This window comes from Microtus pennsylvanicus, chromosome 11, assembly GCF_037038515.1.
Source record: "Microtus pennsylvanicus isolate mMicPen1 chromosome 11, mMicPen1.hap1, whole genome shotgun sequence".
NCBI classification, from domain to species: Eukaryota; Metazoa; Chordata; class Mammalia; order Rodentia; family Cricetidae; genus Microtus; species Microtus pennsylvanicus.
In genome coordinates, this window is record NC_134589.1 from 11,737,303 (window position 1) to 11,756,864 (window position 19,562).

The following is a 19,562-nucleotide window of genomic DNA, read 5'->3' on the forward strand; positions in this document are numbered from 1 at the left end:
ATGAATGAGTCGACCAATCGCAGCTGAGGGTAGGAGCTTGGCGAAGCCAAGGCGCATGTAGCCCCGCCCCCTCTCTTTTTGTCGAGGCGTCGCGAGGAGCTTGGAGCTTTCGGCACTCACCCGGCTATGGCAGCCCCTGTGCTTTCCGCGGGCGAGGCGACCTGGAAGACCCTGTCTGCAGAGGTAGGTGATGAACAGCCGCCCAGAACCCGGACTGGTGCCCACCTATCAGATTTGCAAGGCTTGAGTGCCAGATTTCTTCATTTTCTCCTATCAGGGCAGGTTTAGCCTGTTAACCTGGGTTAGAAGACAAGATAGCGAAAACTAAATTCAGTCCTGCAGAACTAAGGCACTGAGGGTTTGAGACTTATTCTGAGGTTGTGCAATGTGGGTCTATATTTATGTAACCAGTCTGGAAGATGTTAAAAATTGGGGGTCCTTACTGTGAGTCGCTAGCAAGGCAGGCATCTTCAGGGACAGACAGTATTAAGCGTCTTCAAAATATTCCTTTAATTTCAGCTAAAAGTCTTTGTGGCTCACTTAGCATGCCGAGAAGCTTTTTTTTTTTTTTTAAGATTTATTTATTTGCCGGGCGATGGTGGCGCACGCCTTTAATCCCAGCACTCAGGAGGCAGAGGCAGGCGGATCTCTGTGAGTTCGAGACCAGCCTGGTCTACAGAGCTAGTTCCAGGACAGGCTCCAAAGCCACAGAGAAACCCTGTCTCGAAAAACCAAAAAAAAAAAATTATATATTTATTATGAATACAATACTCTGCCTGCATGTGTACCTGTACCCCTGAAGAGGGCACCAGATCAAATTGTAGATGGTTGTGAGCCACCATGTGGCTGCTGGGAGTTGAACTCAGGACCTCTGGAAGAGGAGTCAGTGCTCTTAACCTCTGAGCCATCTCTTCAGCCACTAGAAGCGTTCTTTGCACTGTGTTTGTGTTTGGTTACCCTGGATTATTGCAAGAGTTACTAATTGCATACACAAAACATGACGGCACATTTTGGCATTCGATAATTCCTATTCCGTTATGATTTCTTGACTGGTTAGCGTGTATTATTTAAACAAAGTTTTTGTTTGGGTCACAGTCGTCTCAGAATCTGTTGAAAGTTAGGGACAGTTTGTTGCCCTTCTCACAACTACCTGTCAGCCCCGTGGTGCCCACACCTTTGATCCCAGGCAGAGGCAGATTAATCTCTATGTTGGAGGTCAACCTGGTGTACAAAGCAAGTTCCAGGTCAACCAGGACTACACAGAAATCCTGTCTTGAAAAAACAAAACAGTCGGGAGGTGGTGGTGCACACTGTTAATCCTAGCACTGGAGAGGCAGTGAGGCCGGCAGGATCTCAGTGAATTCAAAGACAGCCTGGACCACAGAGCAAGATTCAGGGGCACACAGATAAACCCTGTCTCGAAAGCAAACAAACAAACAAAAAGAAAACAAAAAACAAAACAAACAGATAAATAGTATTAGTCATAAATACTAGTAGTAAAAATGACAGTCAGCAAGGGGCTAGAGAGATACTCAGTATGCCCTGCTCTTCCTGAGGACCTGAGTCAGACTCCCAGCATCCACATCAGATGGCTCACAACTTCCAGGTCCAGGAGGCTGCTTGAGAAACCTGCAGTCATGTACACATACCACACACACACACATTCACACACATACACACATATATACACCCACAAATACACTGATTTAAAAATTAAAAAAAAAAAGATTTTGGCATGTGGGTATAATCTCACACTTGGGAGGTCCAGTCAGAAGATAGGAGTTCAAGGCCAGCTCCAGCTACGTATAAAGATGACAACAGTTGGGGTGCCAAGTGGAGCCCTAACATCCAACAGGTATCGACCTGAATGAGAGGGTTCTACAGCTCAGAAGACCTCTGACCATGAGTGCCACTCAACAGGAGGAGGCCACTGTGTTTGAGTGGTCAATGTTATTTCTCTTATCTATACCTTCTCCCTCTTAGTCCTGTAATGGGGGTGCTGATCCCCGTTATACCGATGAGGATACCGAGACTAGAGACAGCCAGTAAGCAATGAAAGCTGACGAGGGTCAGCCCCAGCACACTGTCTTCCAGATAGAGCCTCATGGTGTTGGCTCAGGGTCCTTTAGCTGTGATCAGTCTTCTCCTTACTCCCTGTGTTAACTAACTCATGGTGCTGCCCTCTGCCCCTGATCCACATCCCTTCTGTTTACTATTTATAGGCCAGGTCCTGGCTACCCAGGAACTTGCTAGCTGTAGGCTATCCTCAAAGTTACATTGCTCCTCCCGCCTCTGCCTCCACAGTGCTGGGATTACAGGTGAGCATCACCATGCCCTGGCTGCCTAGCCCTCCACCGTGGTCCCCCAGCTGCCTAGCCTCCCCACACCCCATGTTTTAGCCATCTGGCTGGTTAGTTATTTGCAAACTGACCTTTGGTTTCTTCTCTCCCACTCACCTCTGTGACCCTGTGTCTACCTGTGATCAGAACACTGTCCTCCCAGGAAAATGGAGTCGCGCCATTTGACCCCAGAACCAATGGCCACGGAGCTGCTTGGCCTCCTGTGGTCTCAGTTTCTGCAGGACTGTGCCGCTCCCCAGTGTTGTTAACTGAACACCTTTAGAGACCTCATCTCTCATTAAGGCTGTTAGCTGGCTAAAGGCATGGCTGCCTTCGGGGTGCCCCTTTATCACGAACCTAAGGGCACCTTAGGTGCTCCTCTGAAATACCTAATTGGGGACAGCAGGTGGAGGGTGTGGGGAGTGGAAGTTGAAAAGACTTGAAGAGCCAGGCGGTGGTGGTGCACGCCTTTAATCCCAGCCCTCTGGAGGCAGAGGTAGGCGAATCTCTGTGAGTTCAAGGCCAACCTGGTCTACTGGAGCAAGTTCCAAGACAGGCTCCAAAGCTACAGAGAAATCTTGTCTTGAAAAACCAAAAAACGAAAAGAAAAGACTTGGAGGAAGCTGAGCATATTACAGAGGATCTTTTTAGGGCAGAAAAGCTGAGGGGAACGTCTGTCGGGGGGTGGGGTGTGTCGACATGCCCAGCTGAGAGTGGGCGTCTCACGAGCCCGGTCTTGCCCACAGGAGCTGGAGAAGCAGTACTCCCCCAGCAGGTGGGTCGTCCGGATGAAAGCAGAGGATGTTGTCAACGCCTTCGTGGAGACTGGAATCCAGGGTACTGTGGGACCCCTCTGCAGATACTGAGCACTGAGGGACACTTCCCTTATACCAGCCCCCTCTGCTGGGGCAGGAGGTGGGGACAGAGCTGGAGGCAGAGAGGCCTGGGTGAGGCCAGGCTCTATGAGACACAGCCTCCTCTCCCTCCTGGTTGGCAAGGGCTTCCAGGCTCTAAAGCAGAGGTTCTCAACTTGTGGGTCATGAACAGGGGTTACCTAAGATCATTGGAAATGTTGAATATTTACGTTATAGTTCATAATAGATGGTAGCAAGATGACGGTTATTGTTGGACTCTAGCATCCAAACACCGAGGAGGAGTCGCCCCCAAAGACCACCTCACACACCACAGCCGATGCAAAAGCATGAGGATTTTATTGATTCTGTCATGACAGGGTCCCTCAGCATTCGGGAAGCCGAGAGACCTCGAATATAATGGCATAGGCTACTTTTAAAGGAGAAGGCCACAGAAGCAAGGGGGGTAGTTCTTTGACTATTATGATTGGCTTATTCAAAAGGGCTATTACCAATAATTGGCTGGAGAGTGGTTGCCAGATCAGATGAGGTAAGAGGTCATTTTGACCCCGTTTCCCAGGGGACTGAATCAAAGCATACGTATATGGGTAATTGTTCAGGAACTGAATACGTGCATGTGTAGCTGTTAAGTCCTTGGTTCCCAGGGGAGGAGGGGAAGCACTATGGCACGGAGGCTGAGAGGATTCAGAATTGTCAAAATGGCTTCAGAATTGTTTTAAAGTCTTACATTATGAAGTAGCAATGAAAGGATTTCATGGAAGTGTGTTAAAGGGTTGCAGCCCTCGGAAGGCTGAGAGCTCTGCTCTACAAGGCTGGGTTAGGCTTCGCACAGAAATGGAAGCTGAAAAGAGGGAAAAAAGCAAGCTATTGTTGCTATTTTTTAAATTTTCTTCTTCTTTTTGGTTTTGTTCTTCAAGACCAAGTTTCTCTGTGTAGCAACCCTGACTGTCCTGGAACTCTCTCTATGGACCAGGCTGACCTCAAACTCAGAGGTCCTCCTGCCTCGGCCTTCCAAGTGCTGGGATTAAAGGCGTGCCCCATCACCAACCAGCAGTTTTTAATTTGATTGTTTTATTTTCTTTGAGACAGGGTCTTTCTGTGTAGCCTACGTTGGCCTCCAATATACTATGTAACCCAGGCTGGCCTTGAACTTGGCCTCCTGAGTGCTGGGTTGCAGGTGCCAATCACTATGCCCAGGTCATATCGTTGCTCTTTACAGAAAGCAGCGAGGGTGCTGGAGGAAGACTGGTGGGTAGGACTCTTGCCCAGCGTGCACAGAGCCCGGGGTTCAGTTCTCAGTGGGGCATGAACCTGCATGGTCATGCATGCCTGTGGTTCTAGCACAGGAGGCCGGCAGAGGTTCAAGGCTATCCTCAGTGCCATAGAGAATTCCAGGCCAGACTGGGATACAGGAGACCATGTCTAGGAAGATGGGAAGGAAGGGAGAGGGGAGGAAGGAAAGGAAACTTAACTTTGGTTTCCTTTAGAGCAATCCAAGTTTGGGGCCTGTGCTTGTGAGGTCTTCCTCTGCCCCAGAGTGCTGTGGTGCTGAGGAGCTGGAGGGCAGAGGCCGCTAGCTGTCTCTCTGCTCAGATGGAGAACTGGAATGTGGAGGCCGCTAGCTGTCCACTCAGAGGGGAACTTGGATGTGGGGGCAGCTAGCTGTTCGCTCAAACGGGGAACTGGATGTTGGCCGACTGCCTGGTCTCAGAACCCTGCCCTGAGCAGTTTCCTCAATGGAGATAACCGGGGCAGGATCAGGCTTTGGGGGTTCAATCCACATGTTCTCTCTTGTCCTTTTAGTTTGGGTTGGAGCTGTTTCCTGGGTTGGGCTCTGAAGTGTCCTTGCTGTGGCTGGCTCAGTTAATAAATGGGGTTAGAGCAAATCCATTTGCCTGTCTTGTCTAGAGGGGTAAAAAGGCCAGCAGGGGTGGAGGAAGGACATCACCAGCCAAAGGTCAGAGTTCAGAGTAGCCAGTGCTTGCACACAGGCCTCTGTGGTCAGCTGTCAAGAGATGCTAGCAGGGCTGCCCTGGTGGTACACACCCTTAATTCCAGCACGCCAGGCAAATCTCTGTGAGTGCAAGGCCAGTGTGGTCTGGGTCGTGAGTTCAAGGCCAGCTAGGGCTATACAGTGAGCCCTGTCCTAGCAGGGCTTGGGTTTCAGTTTTGTTTCCTCTTTTGCCCTCTTTGTGCTTCCAAGACAAGCACATTTACCACCTGAGCCAGTCCCTAGGCCCTGGCATTTTTTAAAATGTCTTTTTCAAAAAAGGATTATTTATTATTATTATTATTTTGGTTTTTCAACACAGAGTTTGCATAACATCTCTGGCTGTCCTGGAACTCCCTTTGTAGACCAGGCTAGCCTCGAATGCACAGAGATCAAAGGCATGCACCACCACTGTAGGGTGCATTTCTTTTGAGTGTATATGTGTGGGCACAAGTACCATGTGGAGGTCAGAGGGCAAGGTGCTGGCATCTGTTCTCATTCTGTTCTGCCATGTGGGATGGAACAGGTGGTCAGTCTTGACTGACAGCAGGTGGCTTTGCCCTGCTAAGACATCACACTGGCCCTACTTTTTTATTTTTAAATCTATACCTGTAATCCCGTCCTCTGTCATTGGTAATGGGAGCGCTGGGCATCCTCAGCTACTTCTACATGCTCCTAGTCTCAGCAACAAAACCAGGCCAAAGCCAACAGGCGTTTGCATTGAAATGTTGCTCTTAATTACTGTGTTGATAGAAGCCAACTCTCTCTCTGCCTTCTTAAAATTTATGTCTGACAGGTATGCCCCACTTCCCTGCCCGATGAGGTCAAATTGCCCGCCCAGCTACTAACCAGAAACCACTTCCCTCAGCTGAGTTTCTAGGCTATCCCAAGGCTTCCTCAGAGCTGCCTGCAAGGCTCAGCGGTTACCTCTTTGTGAGGAAAGAGGACATGGAAGAGGGATGTAATCTCACGCTGTTGGGGAAAAACTGGAAACCATTCTCCAGCCACCTCAGAGAACCTGCCTGGGAGGGTAGAAGAGAGGGAACCAGTCCAGCCCTGTGTGAGTTAGTTACCTTGTTCTTGTTGAGACAGGAATCTCACTGTGTAGCCCAGGCTGGCCTCTAACTCCAGATCTGCCTGCCTCTGTCTCCCAGTGCTGGGATAAAAGGTGTGCGCCTGCCCTACTTCACATATGTGTTTGTTTATTTTCATAAACCTTTTTAAAAATAATTTATGGGGCTGGAGGGATGGCTCAGCGGTTAAGAGCATTGCCTGCTCTTCCAAAGGTCCTGAGTTCAATTCCCAGCAACCACATGGTGGCCCACAACATCTGTAATGAGATCTGGTGCCCTCTTCTGGCTAACTGTATCATAATAAATAAATATTAAAAAAAAAGAAAAAAGAAAATTAATTTATGTGCATTGGTGTATTGCCTGCATGTATGTCTGTGTGAGGATGTCAGATCCCCTGGAACTGGAATTTACAGATAGTTGTGAGCAGCCTTGTGGATGCTGGGAATTGAACCCGGGTCCTCTAGAGGAACAGCTGTCTGTGCTCTTAACCATACAGCCATCTCTCTAGATCCCCATGACTTTTTTTTTTTTTAAGATTTAGTTGAATTATGTGTGGGGGACTGCATGCAATAACTGTGTGACTTCCTTCTGGGAGCTCTGGTCTGCAGGCTGAGTGGCCGCAGTAGGACTCAGGTGTGCCGTACACAAAGGCTGCTTGTCTTCTGGGTGGGCAGGGAGACATTGGATATATCAGCAGCCTGGGCTTAGCTGCCAGAAGCCTTAACTTGCGGCTTGGTACACTTCCTGCTCCCTGTAGCTCAAGGCATGCCTTGGCTCTCAAAGGACCAATCAGCTCCGTGAATAGCTAGGTGGGGCTTTATGATTGACAGCAGGCTCTCCCCCTTGACTGATTCGTAGGCCTTACCTTACAATTAGGATTTTCCCTCTGCGATAAGATGAAGAAAACACTAGCCCCAATTCTTCCTTTATTATTATTGCTTTATAGCCTTGGATGTGCTGGTGTGTAGCCCGGTCAACCTTGAACTCTGAAATTCTTCCACCTCAGCTTCTCAAGCACAAGAACTACAAACGAACATGTCTAGCTTTAGTGCAAAGACATTTTAATCATGGGTAGAGGAAACCCTGTACCCCGTTAGCAGTGGCTCCTCATCCTGGCTCCTCCGCCCCCGGCACCTCCCCCCTGAAGCTGCCTCCCTAACAGAGGGTACATTAGGTCTTGTCTCAGCTGGTTCCATGTCGCGGCAGGTAACAGGTTTGCGACCCTTGGGTACAGGAATATTCCACTGTGCCCCACAATTCGGTCCCCTCTCTACACACTCTCTAGTGGTTTCTAACTTTGGCTCTTGGGAGTGCCCCATGAGCGTTCACCAGGCTGGGTGTTTTCTGCAAGTTTTGCTTTGACTTTTTGTTATTTGCTCGCCGTGGGCCAGCGGCAAATGCAGGTTCCTTACCACACTGTAGTACAGTGGTTCTCCACCTTCCTGAAGCTGCGCCCTCTAATACAGTTCCTCATGTGACGGTGACCCCCAACTGTGAAAGTCTTTTTTTTTTTTTTTTTTTTTTTTTTGGTTTTTCCAGATAGAGTTTCTCTGTGGTTTTGGAGCCTGTCCTGGAACTAGCTCTTGTAGACCAGGCTGGTCTCGAACTCACAGAGATCCGCCTGCCTCTGCCTCCCAAGTGCTGGGATTAAAGGCGTGTGCCACCACCGCCCGGCTGTGAAAGTCTTTCATTGCTACTTCATAACTGTAATTTTGCATTATTATGAATTATAATGTAAATACCCCATATGTGGTTTCTTTTCTTTATTATTTTTTTTGTTTTGGTTTGGTTTCTTTTCTTTATTATTTTTTTTTGTTTTTGTTTTGTTTTGTTTGTTTCTTTGTACAACAGCCCTGACTGTCCTAGAACTTGCTCTGTAGACCAGACTGAGATTAAAGGCATGCGCGACCACTCCCTGGCCAGGGGCAGTTTCTTGTTCCCTGGTCAGTGGTGTTTTGAATGTCTGAGATTTCTGTGAGCTAACACCATTTACCTACAGTGGTTTTGTTTCTTCTCTTCAACTGAGAACAAAAGTATGGTTTCAGCCGGGCGTGTAGTGATAAGAGCGGCGGGGCTGCGTGCCCAGCACCCCGGCTGCCTGCTAGCTTATGCCCCGAAATAACAACACACAAATTGTTTCATTTAAACACTGCTTGGCCCATTTCTATCTAGCCTCTTCTAGGCTAATTCTCACACCTGGACTAGCCCATTTCTAATCATCTGTGTAGCGCCCCTAGGTGCGCTTACCGGGAAGATTCTACACTACGCCCATCCTGGGTGGGAGCTTCATCGCGTGCGCCTGGGAGAGCAGAGCATGGTGTCTATCTGAGGCGTCTGCTCCCAAGAGGGGAGCTGTTGAGTCTGAGCTCACTTCCTCTTCCTCCCAGCAGTCTGTTCTGTTTACTCCTCCCACCTATGTTTTAACCTATGAGGGCCAGCCAAGCAGTTTGTTTATTACTTAACCAATGAAATCAACAGATTGATATATGACACTCCCACATCACGGGTGGTGCTGTGCACACCTTTAATCCCAGCATGCTGGGGCAGAGGCAAGCCAAGCAGATCTCTGTGAGCTCAAGGCCATCCTGGCCTACGCCTCAGGACAGCCAGGGATACATAGAGACCCCCGTCTTGAACAACAACAACAAAAAAATGTAGTTTTAGAACTACGTAATCTAACCCAGTCAGGCAAGCTGTCAGGGCTCTTACTGAAATCGCTAACTTTTGATTGGCTGCCGTGCTGATGACCCCGAGGCACACAGAGTTCTCTTGCTGGAAGCTTCTATGGAGGGCACTGGCAGGATCCTCCTGATGACAAGCAAGTCCACCCTCTGACCTAGAAGTGACACTTCCTGTGGGTGCTGTTCCCAGGGTCAACACGTACGGACAAGGCTGTTTTCAGCAGGGTGGTTTGCGACAGCCTGGGCATGGGACCGTCCCAGAGACAGTGAAGCCCTGCCTGCAGGACTGCAGCCCAAGGAGAGAGGGTCCTGACCACACACCAACTGCTAGACCTCCACCCTCCAGAACTGGGGAGAGTGAAGTTCTGCGGTAGGGTGTGTTGTTATGGCAGCGCAGTATAACCCATAGAGGGCCAAGGATGGATCTCAGCGAGGGAGTGCCCACGTAGGGTGCCCGTTGTGACAGGTGCACACTGGCGGCTGGCTACAGGGTCCAGGGAGAAGCAGGAAGAGTAGAGACGGCTGTCACTGCCTTCCGCGGACAAGAGAAGGCAGAGCCCACCAAGAAGTCTCAGTGCTGATGGGAGAGGGGCCCTGATTGTGGATAGGCGGTGGAGGGAGAGTCTTCAGCAGCCGAGGAGCCATGGCCAGAGCAGCAGGGACACAGCAATATGACCGTGACCCTCCATAAAGGATCTGTGACCTCTGCTGGCTCTTTACATGAGGAAATACTTTGTTTCATTGGGAAAGAGTCTTTCTTTCAGTGTAGCCCAGGCTGGCCTTCAGACCCTCCTGCCTTGGCCTCCCAAGTGCTGGCAGATCACAGCCAAATCTCTGATTTCTTTTCTGAATATTATTCCTGGGGTCCTGGGTGTGTGTGGCCTTTGTTGACTTCAGGGTCATGAAGACCTGTTCTGCCGTCATCCTCTAAGGAGTGTGTGAGGCGTGTGAGGGCGTGTGTGTGCTGTAGCGTGTGTGCAGCAGAGGACAACTTTCAGGAACCGTTTCTCTCCTCGCACCGTGGGTCCCGGAGACTGAGCTCAGATCTTCAGACTTGGTGACAAGCTCCTTTACCCGCTAAGCCATCTCTCCAGCTCCTTTGGGGCTTTCTAAAAGTCGGTTTTTATTTGACATATCTGGAGTTGATCTTTGTGGTGTGAGGTAGGGATAATTTAGATATTTAACTGACCCAGTGCTGTCGATAAAACATTGTTTACTCAGAAAAGGGGGTTGTTGCAGGGTGGTGGTGGCGCACGCTTTTAATCCCAGGTGGATCCCTGTGAGTTTAAGGCCAGCCTGGGCTATAGAGTTCCAGGACAGACTCCAAAGCTACACAGAGAAATCCTGTCTCAAAACAAAAGTCGGGGTGGGGGATGTGGGTCCAATAGTCTTCCACGTTGTGTAGACTCTGACCCGAGGAGGCCAGAGGTGTCCAGTGCCCCAGAGCTGGAGCCACAGATGAGTTCCTCAGTGTCAGTATGGGTGCTGGGAGTGAAATTCAATCCCTCTGCCAGGGCAGCCACCTCTCCAGCCCCAGCTTTTCCAAAGGCTTAGACAGTTGTGTGCTCTCTGGTGGTGTATGTAACAAGAATACAGGGAAACAGTGGCTGCGGGGACCACGGGTCTGCAGGTGACCACAAGTCAGGGCTGGGAAAGCCTCAACTGACCAATTATCACAGCCGCCTAGGAATTGCTGGGCTGGGCTTAACTGACAACAGCTTGTCTGCATCTACAGCCACCAGGAAAGCCCGGGCCACCAGGAGAAATCAGCTGGATGTCCCCTATGGCGATGGCGAGGGGGATAAAATGGACATCTACTTTCCTGATGAGGATTCCAAGGGTGAGATGGGCAGGCCTCCTGGTCCCCAGCAAAGGCAGCCGGGTGTCCGGCTCACCAGCGCCCCCTGCCTTTTGTTACAGCTTTCCCCCTCTTCCTGTTCTTTCATGGAGGATACTGGCAGAGCGGAAGGTGAGTGGGATCTGGGTAACAGGGAATTGGTGTTCCCTGCTGCTGTGACACATTACCACGAGGTCCACCTGCAAGATGAGAAGTGTGACCTCTCACCTCTGTGAGGTAGGAAGTCAGAACGATGGTGCTCCGGGGTCAGCCTGGAGGTGCGGTGTTCCTCAGCTATGGCTGTGTCTCCAGCTTCTGCTTTTGCCTTCACATGGTCTTTGATGCCTGTGTCCCAGAGCTCCCTCTCCTCTTAAAGACAGCGTTAGGGCTGGGCACATGGCTTTGGCGTTAAAGAGTGCTTACTGCTCCTCCAGAGGACCTGAGTTTGGTTCCCAGCACCCAACAGCTCCAGGGGATCTGATGCCCTCTTCTGGCATCCACAGGAACTGTACTCATGTGCACATACACACACTCAGGCATAAAAATAAGTGATACATCTTTTTTGGGGTAGTGGAGGTTCAAGACAGGGTTTCTCTGTGTATACCTGGCTGTCTTGAAGCTCACTCTGTAAATCAGATCTTGAACCCAGAGATCTGCCTGCCTCTGCGTCCTGAGTGCTGGAATTAAAGGCACGTACCACCATTGCCCAGCTGTTTATGCATGTTTGTGTGCATGTATGTCTGTGCACCACATGCTTGCAGTACCCAAGGAAGCCAGAAGAGGGCATCAATCTCCTGGAGTTGGAGTTACAGGTGGTTGTGAGCTGCCATGTGGGTGCTGGACACTGAACCCAGGCCCTCTGTAAGAGCAGCCAGTGCTCTTTACTGCTGAGCCATATCTCCAGTCCATCTCTGCTAAGTCTTTTTTTAAATAAACCAAGATTACCAGTTCTGTCTCAGAGATGCTATTTCCCTGTAAGACCATAGCCTGAGCTCCTGGGTGCAGGATTTGGACATACATTTTCAGGAGATAGAATTCAAGTCTCTACATGTACTGAAAAGTGTGTCTGGTCAACTTACTTGTCAAAGAAATGTCAGAATGACCAACTACACATGTTTGTTTGGGACCAAGAGGACACGAAATATCAGTGCTTTGGAAACTAAGAACAGGGAAGCTGAGGCAGGAGGATTCCTGCAAGTTTGAGGCCAGCCTTGTCTCAGAAGACACAAAGCAAGAACTTGGGATGTAGCTGGATCAGTAGAATTCCTGTGGTGTGCGCTAAACCCTGTGTTCCTTCGCCAGCACTGAATCACACTGAGCGTGGCAGTACATACTGGTGATCCCAGCCATCCGGTGGTGGAGGACGGACTATCAGAAGTTCCAGGTTCTCCTCAGCTATGTAGAGAGTTTGAGGCCAGCCTGGCATACATGAGATACATACGATTACACACACATACTGTGTGCACACAGTAGGTGCTCTGGCATTGGGAAGACGGGCACTTAGGATCATGGAGGGCATTGCTGTTCTCAGGACTATCCTACAGATGCCCGCCATTGCATCTATCCCTTCCCCTAGCAGGCTCACAGATGTCCATCTTCTTCTTCGGATCTATCCCGCCCCTCCCCCAGCAGGCTCGGTTTTTTTATTTTTTCAGTTATTCATCACTGTTTTGTTCTATTTAACACTCTCTACACCTTTAACCTCCGGCGCTCACAACTTGCTAAGAGAGGGAACACTGTCTCTCCTTCCCAACGGACAGAGCCAGCTCGAGGTTAAAGTCCCCAGGCTCCTGTGGCTAGCATGACAGAGTAAGGGCAGCCTGTTCTTTTCTCTCAGCACACGGTGTCCTGAGTGCATGGGAAACCAGCCACATGGTGTGTTCAGGACCGCAGGGAAGCAGCATCATGGTCAAGTCGCCTCCAGCTGTCACTTCCTTAGCTTTTTTTTTTTTTTTTTTTCTGAGACAGGGTTTCTCTGTAGCTTTGGAGCCTGTCCTGGAACTCGCTTTTGTAGACCAGGCTTTCCTCAAACTCACAGAGATCCACCTGCCTCTGCCTCCCCAGTGCTGGGATTAAAGGCGTGCACCACCACCGCCCGGCCTTTATCTTTCTTTTTATATTGTTTGGGTTTTTTGAGACTGTGTCTCAAGTAGCCAAGGCTAGCCTCAAACTCGGTAAGTACCTGAGGATGACCTTGGACTCCTGATCCTCCTGCCTCTCCTTCCCAAGTATAACATTACATACACACTCCTTGACATTTGTTTCTTCTTGTTGAGTGTCTTGCCTTCATATATGTATGTGCCCCGCGTACATGCCTGATGGATGCAGAGCTAGGAGAGGGGACTGGAGTTACAGATGTTTGTATACCTCCAGGTGGGAACTAGGAGCCAAACCTTTGTCCTGGAAGAGCCTGCTCTCCAGCCTCCATCTCTGTCTTTCCACAGTAAGGACATCTCGGCCTTCATGGTGAACCCGCTGACAGCCCAAGGGGTGGTCGTGGCTGTAGTGGCTTATGACATTGCACCCAAAGGTAGCTTCTGGAGATTTGGGGGCCAGAGCTTTGTGAGGGTAGAGCCCCTGGTGGATTCTCACCCTGAATTTTCCTCTGCTCAGGCACACTGGACCAGATGGTGGACCAGGTGACCCGCAGCATTGTGTTTCTGCAGAGGCGGTATCCAAGCAACGAGTAGGTATTGCTGCTGATGCCCTTGGTGGACCACAGGAGGGCAGCTGTGGAGCTGGGTGCAGCCTGGGACTCCTGTTGCCATAGGGAAGTGGATGTAACCAGGCTCTCCGTCTGACCCAGGGGAATCTACGTCTGTGGACACTCTGCAGGAGCTCACCTGGCTGCCATGATGCTCCTTGCCAGCTGGACGAAGCATGGTGTCGTGCCCAACCTCCAAGGTTTCTTACTGTTTGTCAAAACAGGATATCACGTAGCCCAGTCTGGCATCCATCCCTTAAGGTTTCTGAGGATCTGGGACCTGGTCAGGCAACTCTTCCCCTCGCTGGAAGGGTGGAGGGTTGAGCAATTGCTTGAAAGGCTAGTGACTTAGGGTGCTGACCTGGAGGGTGGGTGGGTCCATCTCTCTGGGCCTGCCCCTGGCTTGAACTTCTCACCTACACAGGCTTTCTCCTGGTGAGCGGGATCTATGACCTGGAGCCCATCATAGCTACCTCCCAGAATGCCCCTCTGCACATGACCCTGTGAGTTGTCTGCCCTCTGCCCATGTCCAGCCCCAGCCTGAGGCCTGTGTCCCCCGTATCCTGACTCCTCCATTCTTTCTCCCCCAGGGAAGATGCTCAGAGAAACAGCCCACTTCAGCGCTTGGAGGTGGTTCCAGCGAGGCCTGTGGGTCCAGCCTGTCCTATGCTGGTAGTTGTGGGTCAGCATGAGTCCCCAGAGTTCCACCGACAGTCCAGGGAGTTCTATGAGGTACTGCCAATGGCTAGCTAATGGCGGCTGGTTGAGGGTCATGTGATGTCGTCTTCCTTGTTATTCTGCCCAAATGAGCTGGGCTTGGTGGTACACACCCTGATAACAGTTACTCCGGAGGTTGAGGCAAGAGGACCGTGAGGTCTGGATGTGCTGTAAAGTGAACTCAAGGCCAGCCTGACTAACTTGGACCCTGTTTCAAGTTTTAAAACGAAAGGCAATATGCTACTCGGTGGTGACATACTTGCCAAGCATGCTCAAGGCCCTGGTACAATCCCCAGGGCAATGATAAATCGGCGTATTTTATCTAACTGGACTCAAAGACGGTCATTCATTCAACAAATGCATTCAAATGAACCTGCCATACCCTGGACCCTGAGAGCCCTACCTCTCCCAGCTGGACTCTTAGGCCTACACCTCTCATTCCCGTCTAGACGCTGTGCCACATGGGGTGGAAGGCCTCTTTCCAGCGGCTGCGTGGTATGGATCACTTTGACATCATAGAGAACCTGACCCGGGAGGATGATGAACTCACCCAGGTGGGGATCAACCCTTCCCCTCCCACAGCCCTTCTAATGGGAGTGTGGATCCCATCGCCCAAAAACAGGAAGGCTATGTGGGGGGCTCGGCTTACCTTGGCATCCAGAGGTTGAGGACCCATCTTGGACTTTCTGTAGCCCACTTTATCGCCACAGTGTGGAGGGATCTGCCAGGTGGGAACTCTGCATTGCTATGACCAGGGTGACAGGGCAGAGGGAAGCCACTGGCCTGTGTTTAGGAAAGCCGGCTGAGCGGTGGTGGCACACACCTTTAATCCCAGCACTCAGGAGGCAGAGGCGGGCGCATCTCTGTGTTTGAGGCCAGCCTGGTCTACAGAGCGAGTTTCAGGATATCCTGGGCTACATAGAGAAACTCTGTCTCAAAAATCAAAAAATAAGAAAGGCAAAGAATAAAGAAAAAATTGTTGCCACGATTCTGACAGACAATAATCTTTTTCTCTTTTCCCTCTTTTGTAGTAGGGAATGGAGTTGATTAGCCTGGTTTTATTTTGGAGTGCTGGGAACTGAACTTGTGAGTGTGTACACGTGTTGGGGGGCAGAAATTGACATGCTGTATCTTCCTCAGTTATTCTTATTTTTTGAGACAGGGCATCTCCCTGAACCAGAGCTTTACTAGACTTGCTGGCCAATGAGTTCCAGGGACCCAGCTGTCTCTGCCCTTCCACCCAGCACTGAGGTCACGTGTGTGCGCACTGTACCGGCCTTTCTGTGGGCGCTGGGACACTGAATGCAGGCCCTCAGGCTTGTCCCATGCTTCACCAGCTGAGCTGCCTCTTAGTCCCCTACTTTTAAATTTTGAGACAGGATCTTTCTAAGTAACCTACATAGACTTGCTTTGCTTTCTTTTTTCTTTCAAAACAGGGTCTCACTATGTAGCCTGGCTGGCCTGGGACTCAGAGATCCACCTGCCTCTGCCTCCTGAGTGTTGGGGTCAAAGGCGTGGCACCTGCAGATGTTCTTCGGCCGGGTAGCCATCAGCCCTGGACTTTCCCATCTTCTCTTCTTGCTGCAGATCATTTTGAAAACAATCTTCCCGACGCTCTGAGGATACCTGGTCTCCATCCTGTGTGTGCCTCAGAAAACCTCCAGAAAAGAGCCGACTGCCACCTAACACCCTGCTCTGAACACACCTCTGCTTCGTCTCCCCCACCCGGATGGAGCTCCAGGAAGGCCTGCAGATTGGCACTGGGACATGCACACAGCCACCACCTGGCCAAGTCTGTCCCGCTGCCGCTGACAGGGCGTGACAGTCCGCTTCTGGCTTGCTGGCTATGCATTTTGCGGTATCAGTGTGAACTGGCTGGGGCTGGGGCTGTCACTTAGTCCCTATCTCCCACTACACAAGAGGGCAGGGTCTGGAGAAGGAATGAAGAGAGACCAACCAACCACTGGGTCCCACAGCTCAATGGTAGAACGCTTGACCAGCATGCATAGGATCCTGGGTTCGATCCCTGGTATTAACAAGGAAAAAAATAAAGGAGCGGGGGGGAGAGGGGGAGACAGAGAGATAAAGAGTCATACCCAGAGTGGTCATGTTCACCTGAATCCCAACACAGAGGCAGGAGGATTGCACGTGAGTTCAAGGTCAGCCTGGGCTACTAGCAAGGCCCTGTCTCAGAAAGAAAAAGGGCTGCTGAGATGGCCTAGCAGGGGAGAGTGCCGGCACCGCACTGACAGCCTGTGTTTGGCCCTGGGGACCCATGTGGAAGGAAGCAGCGCCTCCAGATTACCCTTTGACTGTCATGTGTGTATCCCTCAGCTACACACCTACACATACATGAAGATGACAGTAATAAGAAGCCCGTGCTTGTGCCTGCTGTACAGACGAACACAAGGATTTACTTAGACCTGCAGCCATCCCAGAGAGGCCACCTGCACGAAGACCCGTGTGCGACAGGCTCTGCCAGACCTGACTCCTGCAGCCCGCCCCGTGGCCACTGGAACTTCTGATGTGGGTGTTTCTGCTTCGTTTTCAAAGCTTCCCCAAACCGGACATGGTGGGGCGTGCCAGGAGCCGTAGCGGCAAGAGGGTCTTTGGATACACATCTAATTTAGACTCTGGTTCTCTCTGTCTAGTTCGCTTTTACGTTGCATTTAAGACAGAATCCCACAGATGAGGCAACAAGGTGCTCCGATGGGGGCAATTCCTCCACCGAGTTTCCCTACCCAGGCGTGTATCTAGACTTGCGTGAAGTTGACTGCCGACGCTAGCTATGGCATCTCATATCCTGACAGCTGGAAGAAACGGACCCGCATTCTCTGTTATCCCTTCTCTGTTACACTGGAGGCTCATGCAGAGTGGAGAATCCGCACGCTCTTTCTCTCAGAATCATTGCCTTGTGTGAGCCAGTTCCCTTCTGGGCGGACAAGCTAAGCCCCGTTGCCTTCTGTCACCCGCTGGGGACAGTGCTACCTGCAGCCCCGCTGTTTACTTTCAGTTCTGTCTGCTTTTGTTCAGGCATCATTGTATCACGTGACTGTTCCTGTACTGAGGCCATGTGGACAGATGTCTCCTCACCCCAGAAAGAGCACCACCACCAGCAGAGCAAAGATGACCCCACCAAGTCTAGTGACCCGGTGAGTTTCCTGGGTCACCGACAGGAGTGTGGTTGACTCTCGGGCAACTGTGTCCCTGAAACACCCCTGCGGCATGGGTAGCAACTCACAGAGCTTCGTTCCTGGGGCTACTGCACGTGGCTGTGTCTTGTCTCGGTTTATTTACTGCTTCAATAAGTTTGGAGCAGGCCTTGCAGCTCCTGTATGGTTCTTTTGAGCCGAGCCTTGTGGGGTCCATGAATTTTTCCTACTTCCACACAAGTCTTAAATCCAAACATGGGCGTGCATGCCTGTAATCCCACCACTGGGGAGACTGAGGCATAAGGAGCACAGCCAGTTTGAAGCCAGTCCAGGCTGCATAGTGACCTGCTTGGCAGGGGTGCTGGGAACAGAACTTGTTCCCTGAAAGAGCAGGAAGAACTTTTTTTTATTATTGATATTTATTGAGCTCTATATTTTTCTCTGCTCCCCTCCCTGCCTCTCTCCTTCCCCCTTCAGTCCTCCCCCAAGGTCCCCACGCTTCCAATTTACTCAGGAGATCTTGTCTTTTTATACTTTCTACTTCCCATGTAGATTAGATCTATGTAAGTCTCTCTTAGTGTCCTCATTGCTGTCTAAGTTCTCTGGATTGTGGTTTGTGGGCTGGTTTTCACACAACCTATGAGTGATTACATGTGATAATTGTCTATCTGTGTCTGGGTTACCTCACTCACAATAACGTTTTCTAGCTCCATCCATTTTCCTGCAAAATTCAAGCTGTCGTTATTTTTTTTTCTGCTGTGTAGTACTCCATTGTGTAAATGTACCACGTTTTCCTTATCCATTCTTCAGTCGAGGGGCATTTAGGTTGTTTCCAGGTTCTGGCTATGTCAAACAAAGCTGCTATGAACGTAGTTGAGCACATGTCCTTGTGGCACAATTGAGCATCCTTTGGATATATATCCAAAAGTGGTATTACTGGGTCTTGAGGAAGGTTGTTTCCTAATTTTCTGAGAAATCACCACACTGACTTCCAAAGGGGTTGTACAAGCTTGCATTCCCGCCAGCAATGCAGAAGTGTTCCTTTTCCCCACAACCTCTCAGGAAGCGCTCTTCACAGCTGAGTCATCTCTCCAGCCACTGTGCCTGGCTTTCCAAGCAGCTTTAAGGGAGGCTGGGCTAAGCCACGATGCTGGAGGAGGTCAGACCTATTAGATGCTTCTTTCGCTTGGGGTAATTTCAGTTCACAGGGGGTCTAGTGGAGCAGAGCCCCATCCTAAGTCACTGAGCACCCGAACATCTGAGTGGCACCTACCACAAGACCACTGGAGAATCTTCATGTGCCACAGAAAATCAAAATATGGTGATGGTGCAAGTCTTTAATCCCAGCACTCGGGAGGCAGAGGCAGGCAGATGCCAGTGAGTTCGAGAACTACATAGTGAGTTCAGAACCACCAGGGCTACACAGAGAAATCCTGTCTCGAAATACCAAGAGGAAAAGAAAAAAGGAAATCAAGACACATTCTTAGTGACAGAAAGTGAGATGTCAACCACGCAATGCAACACAGTCTCAGAATGTCATCCGCGAGGCCACACAGTCACGGGCTTCCGTGTGTCCCACTGTCATCTCTTTATGGTTTTGAGAGGGTTTCACTGTGTAGCCCTGCCTGGCCTCCACCAGGATGGCCTCGAACTCACAGAGGTCAGCTTGCCTCTGCCTCCTTGAGAGAATTTCTATATGTAAACAGAGCAATGAATAGACAAGGAGAAGTCTAGTAAGATTCACGGGGAAGGTTTCTGTGCTCTGGGTGGCGTGGTGCCGGGAAGACGTGGAGGGGTGTTTGCTTTGTCTGAATTCTTTACAGTAAGAGTTGAAAGGGCTGGGGATGTCAGTGTGGGAATAGGAGGGCTGTGACCAGAATCCACTCTGGAGTTGCAAAGGAGGTGACTCACGCGCCCGAGGGCTCCCTGATGTCTACCACATTCCTGGGTATTGCTCATGTGGGCTGGGAGCCGCTCCCTAGGCTATCCCCGAATCCCCGAAGATGGGCGAGAGAAAACATAAATGAATGCTCGTTTATATACAAGATGCTGTGTGTAAAAACAAGGGTAGAGAAGAGGGCTGGGAGGATATTTGCTGGTAATCCCAGCAGACAGGCAGAGGCCGGAGAAGCAGCAAGCTCAGCAGAGTGAACTTTAGGCCATTCACGGCTTCCTAGCAAAACTCCAAAATCCAAGA

General features: G+C 50.5%; 1 protein-coding gene across 1 annotated transcript; it reads left to right on the plus strand.

Moving 5' to 3' along the window:
• The first annotated feature begins 73 nt into the window (after window positions 1-73).
• Afmid (arylformamidase) lies at window positions 74-18,310 on the plus strand. The gene is made up of 11 exons (XM_075990243.1): window positions 74-183; window positions 3,086-3,176; window positions 10,691-10,795; window positions 10,876-10,924; window positions 13,237-13,322; window positions 13,406-13,478; window positions 13,599-13,696; window positions 13,921-13,999; window positions 14,087-14,228; window positions 14,663-14,767; window positions 15,801-18,310. Exons 1-11 carry the CDS (start codon window positions 127-129, stop codon window positions 15,831-15,833), a joined length of 918 nt encoding a protein of 305 aa, XP_075846358.1. The 5' UTR covers window positions 74-126; the 3' UTR covers window positions 15,834-18,310.
• Window positions 18,311-19,562: the final 1,252 nt, after the last annotated feature.